The sequence below is a fragment of the Nerophis lumbriciformis genome, linkage group LG04 (assembly GCF_033978685.3).
Source record: "Nerophis lumbriciformis linkage group LG04, RoL_Nlum_v2.1, whole genome shotgun sequence".
Taxonomy (NCBI): Eukaryota; Metazoa; Chordata; class Actinopteri; order Syngnathiformes; family Syngnathidae; genus Nerophis; species Nerophis lumbriciformis.
Genome location: NC_084551.2, coordinates 33,640,001 through 33,645,762, shown reverse-complemented (window position 1 = coordinate 33,645,762; position 5,762 = coordinate 33,640,001). Strand labels below are relative to the sequence as shown.

Genomic DNA, 5,762 nt, shown 5'->3' with positions numbered 1-5,762 from the left:
ACATTTAGATATAACATGTTGTGTCAACATTTAATTTAAACTTAAATGCAATGAAAATTAATTACATGTGAGAAAAGTCAATGAGATGTGAGAAATATATCTGCTAGAAAAGTGTGACTGAATTTTTACTTTCGACACCCCATAGTTATGGAGGATTTATCTTTAAATTATTTAAATGGTTTGCTCAGTGAGGTGAGAGAGCATGGGAACACATGTTTATGAAAACATCACCATTCTGTAACATGGCATGTTTTCTTTTTCTTTTTAATAGTTAAAGTCAGCATTTCGTCTTTTCCAAAGTTCTGGTTTGAAATGCATGAACAAACTTCTGGCCTGAAGATAAGATGGCGTTGCAATGTACACGTTGTGCTACAATGTCCAGCTTTTACAGAGCTGGTTGTAAGTCAATTGTGATTACTTTAAACTACTAACTGTTTGTTAGTTGTTAATACAAGTATTTTTTTACTTCTGTACTTATATTCATATTAGAAAAAGTAATGTTTGGATTTAATTAATTGCCTTGATTAAATTCACATCAATGCATAGATTTTTGTGGAGGATTATTACTCAATTACTGCGATGAGGTGGCGAGTTGTCCAGGGTATAGCCCGCCTTCCGCCCGAATGCAGCTGAGATAGGCTCCAGCACCCCCCCCCCCCCCCCCCACGACCCAAAAAGGGATACGCGGGAGAAAATGGACAGAAGGATATTACTCAATTATTTGTCATTGATATGTGATATATGATATTAAATCAATTTTTATGAGTAGTATTTATACATCAGGGAGTTTACCTTCTTCAAATCAACTCAATTATTTTGTTTAGGTTACATTTAATTCTGTACTGTTTTCTATACAAATCTACTCATATTAAATGACTAACTATTAAGGGTTTAATTTAATTAATATTTACTTAATACCAAACATTGTGAAATGTAATTAATAATATTGATTGTAATCTGTTGCCTCAATTTGAGTGAGTAGATATGATGTTTTTTTTTACAGTGTATAATACAGTTTTTTAATTAATAAAATACACTTAAACCCACAATAAATGTATGTCTTTCAACATCTGTTTAAAATTAATCATAAAGTGTTTCTAAATTACACTATTAAAACAAATCTAAATAATGTTTTAGGTGGTATTTCATAAAATGAAATTTAAGGGTCAGGATTGGGGACAGCTACTCCTCAATAGAAAGTACCCTATAAATGATGTTTTTGTATTTATTTTAAACAGATCAGGATATAATCTCTGTATGTATATATGTATGTATGTATGTACAGTCGTTGTCAAAAGTTTACATACACTTGTAAAGAACATAATCTCATGGCTGTCTTGAGTTTCAAATAAATTCTACAACTCTTATTTTTTTGTGATAGAGTGATTGGAGCACATACTTGTTGGTCACAAAAACATTAATGACGTTTGGTTGTTTTATAAATTTATTATTGGTTTACTGAAAATGTGAGCAAATCTGCTGTGTCAAAAGTATACATACAGCAATGTTAATATTTGGTTACATGTCCCTTGGCAAGTTTCACTGCAATTAAACGCTTTTGGTAGCCATCCACAAGTTTCTAGCAAGCTTCTGGTTGAATTTTTGACCGAACAGCTCAATTTTTGTTTCATCTGACATCACATGGACCTTCTGGAGGAAAGTTCTGTGGTCAGATGAAACAAAAATTGAGCTGTTTGGCCACAATACCCAGCAATATGTTTGGAGGAGAAAGGTGAGGCTTTTAAACCCATGAACACCATCTCTACCGTCAAGTATGGTGGTGGTAGTATTATGCTCTGGGCCCGTTTCGCTGCCAATGGAACTGGTGCTTTACAGAGAGTAAATGGGACAATGAAAAAGAAGGATTACCTCCAAATTCTTCAGGACAACCTAGAGTCATCAGCCCGGAGTCTTGGGGCAGTTGCGTGTTCCAACAGGACAATGACCCCAAACACACGTCAAGGAAGGCTAAATCAGGCTAGAATGAAGGTTTTAGAATGGCCTTCCCAAAGTCCTGACTTAAACGTGTGGACAATGCTGAAGAAACAAGTCCATGTCAGAAAACCAACAAATTTAGCTGAACTGCACCAATTTTGTCAAGAGGAGTGGTCAAAAATTCAACCAGAAGCTTGCCAGAAGCTTGTGGATGGCTACCAAAAGCGCTTTACTGCAGTGAAACTTTCCAAGGGACATGTAACCAAATATTAACATTGCTGTATGTATACTTTTGACCCAGCAGATTTGGTCACATTTTCAGTAGACCCATAATAAATTCATAAAAGAACCAAACTTCATGAATATTTTTTTGCGGAAAAATATCGTAATTTTACAGATTTTTACTAAATTATTAAGATCAACCACCTTTAATAAAGTGACGATGCAAACAGTTCTGCAGAAAAATACCTTAGATTGTTAATATGGACATAGACTTTTATAAAACAAGCTACATATTTAATGAAAGATAATTATTGTAATTTTACATGAATTTGAAAGTAATTTAAGAAAACAGAAAATGCTATTTATAATTAATTTGGTATTTTTCTGTAAAAAAAAATAGAAATATACATCGTTTGTCATTACTGGCATATTACTTAAAATAACAGGCGGATTGTTTATTTACAGATAATGTCTTCAATTCTACAGTTTTATAAACCATTACATTTTTTTTGAAAAATTACAGTAGAAATTTAGAGTAAATTAACCACAAAAATAGGATTTTTTTTTACAGTATATATATATATATATATATATATATATATATATATATATATATATATATATATATATATATATATATATGTGTGTGTTTTTATATTAGTTTTCTTATGTTTACTTCCGCGTAAAAAGCATATAGGGCTCCTAAACGTTCTTGTGGCAGTGATTGAGGAGAGTGTCCGTTGCTAGGCAACCACACGCTGAACCACCCAGTGTGGATTCTTCTTCGCAGACATGAGCGCATTAAGGAACTGAGGCTATTTTTTTTTTCACATTGTTTTCCTCAGTGTATTTACACTTTGTCACCGGAAGTGAAGCAGCTGAACATGATGTGGAGTTAAAAACCGAGCCATCATGTCGGACGAAGAGAGTACGCCTTCGTTTCTTGACGACGTCAGAGTAAAGTTTGTCGAAGAGAAAGTTTGTTTGTTTTTACGACTGCAGCGTCAAACGTGGAGTAAAAGTGCAGCCAGTGAAGAGTTCCAGAGACTTCTGGCAGACCTTTTTGAACAACACTGTGCTGTTTATTTCTCTTCGCCAAAGACATCTCTGCTCGCTACTAATAAGGTAATGTTGTACAGTTAGCAAGAACTAGCTTAACCTGCTAGCTTAGCATTCATGTTGTATCCTAAATTCATTCTTTCAACATTATTTTATAAGTTACTGATGAAACTATAGCCTATACTGCATTTATTTAGACATAATGCAATGTTTTTGGTCAGTGTTTACTCTTGTATTTATTATGTTGTATTCATTCATGTGTATGTCATGATATATTTCTATTGTTTATGTTCATTTATATTCCATCGTTTTTTAAATAGTTTCCTTTGAATATGGATTATGATATAGTTATTCTTTCTCTGTGGACTACAACTTAAATTGTGCAAGTGCAAACATTAGGGCTGTATTTAAAAAAACAAAAAACATATTAATCACCATTTGTAATTCGGATTAATCATGATTAATCACAATTAATTATTAGCTTGCATGATTAAAATTTGCTTTAAAAAAAGATCCCAGTCTTTGGAGACAAATGCAATTTTATTGTCAGAATGTCACCCAGGAACGTCTGTAAATGTCTCATTTGAATGCACGTAATTTATTTGCACACAACTTGGTAACAGTTTTATCCCAAGTTCTTTCAGTCTGTATTTTGGAGTGAAATTTGCCAGCGAGCACACCAGTCTCGGTCTCCTCACTCATTTTTGTACTGACGTATGTATTGATCTGATCACTGACCATATAGCGATTAAGGTAAAAAAGCTTGTAGAGTCAAAATGCCCATCCATCCATCCATTTTCTACCGCTTATTCCCTTCGGGGTCGCGGGGGGCGCTGGAGCCTATCTCAGCTGCAATCGGGCGGAAGGCGGGGTACACCCTGGACAAGTCGCCACCTCATCGCAGTAGAGTCAAAATGAATTGCAATAATAATCTAAATGCGCACATAATTAATGTGATAATTGTTTGTGATTAATCACATAAGTTAACTAGTAAACGCCCTAGTAAACGTGATGTTCTATTGCAGTGGTTCTCAAACTTTTTTCACCAAATACCACCTCAGAAAAAAACTTGTCTCCCCATGTCCCACATCCATTGACCAACATTAAAATACAGTTGTGTAGTAGACCTAAGTATTCATAAAAATCAAGACAGAGGTTTTATTCAACAAGTATAATTAACATTTTTGGCCACTGGAACATTAGACACCGTTTGAAAAGTAACACTGTGTTTGAATAATGAAAAATAAAACACTGCTTTAATCAAGAGATTCGTTGGCGTATCACTAAATAGAGGCCGTGTATAACTAGTTTGAGAAATACCTCCTTATTAGATCTGGTTAGGAATGTTCAAATGCAGCAGCTTCTCCATCACATTTGTTTGTGCAAACCTTTCCGCAAATGTAGGTTCCACTTACTGCCAAAAGTAACCACATTTACACCATAAAGAAGCGAGATGTTCCCATCACTCCAGAAAACTACAGGGAGCTACTCCTTTTTGGCGTCTTGTCTCCATCGCCACTACTGCAGCTGTCAATCACAGTTGAACAGGTGACCCAGTAACTCTTCCATTATTTAAACATGCTCATTTATTAATTGTACTGTCTTGTCTATTGTGAAGATATGTGTCCCACTGCTGTCCAACAGCCTAAACCATTCCACATGGCCACATCTGTTGTCGGAGGATATTACTCAGAATGCAGAGAAGATATGCCGTAAAACATCAGTTGTGCGGCGAAGGGCTTCGGGGGAATCTTTCCTCCCTATGCCCACTGCGACAGATTGGCTGGAAAATGTGACCAGTACCTTTGAAATGTAGGAGAACCACATGACTCGACAGAGACCTTGAAGTTGCAGAAACAATTGATATGTTTTTCCCCACATTAGGTATGGTAGCTATGATCGTGCACTGGCCCATAACATAGAGACCTACGTCAGTCACTGGACCAATCTGATCCACAAAATGTTGAAGGAGGATTCATCAGACATACTTCTGAGCGGTTGTAATCCAGGGCCAAGTGCTGAGCTAAAGTTCTGGGCTTCCAGGAAGAGCAATATTCAGAGCATATATCATCAGGCATGGACAATAAAAAGTCATGTTTTTTTATTTTCATCAGATGCCATTTCTTGCTAAAGAGTTTGCTTCTTTTGCTTTTGTAGCTTCAAAGTCCTGTTGTGGAGAAAATGGCAAAGATGTTGGAGATAATGGAGAGCACCTATCATCCTGTAATCAAGACTCTGATGGGAAATGTGTTTGATGGTAAGATTTGTTTTTCTTGTGGAAGTACAATATAACATCTTAAATATATGGTGGAACCTCTAAAGTCAAACATAATGATTTAGTCACAATTTCTCTTTAATGTACTTGATCATAGCGGCCCGACACACCTTAAAAATGAGTTTTTTTTAACGTGAGAACAAATTAAAGTAACATTGTATGAATAGATATACAGTATATAGTGTAATATCTTTGGGGGGTTCTTATCTTTTTATGGCTGTTAAGTAGAGGAGACAGGGACATCAGTGTGGATCTACATTAGCTTTATTTT

General features: G+C 35.3%; 1 protein-coding gene across 4 annotated transcripts in view; it reads left to right on the top strand.

Moving 5' to 3' along the window:
• Window positions 1–2,983: 2,983 nt before the first annotated feature.
• LOC133600244 (dynein axonemal heavy chain 11) overlaps window positions 2,984–5,762 on the top strand; it is a 79,895-nt gene continuing 77,116 nt past the window's right edge. For 3 of the 4 annotated variants that reach the window (XM_061953155.1, XM_061953163.1, XM_072913010.1), the window contains exon 1: window positions 5,399–5,473. In XM_061953155.1, the coding sequence (XP_061809139.1) occupies window positions 5,407–5,473 (67 nt within the window). In that variant the 5' untranslated portion in view covers window positions 5,399–5,406. Of the gene's footprint in view, window positions 3,283–4,620; window positions 4,765–4,834; window positions 5,029–5,100; window positions 5,291–5,373; window positions 5,474–5,762 lie in introns of those variants that run through there. The other variant, XM_061953173.1, reaches the window with a different exon arrangement.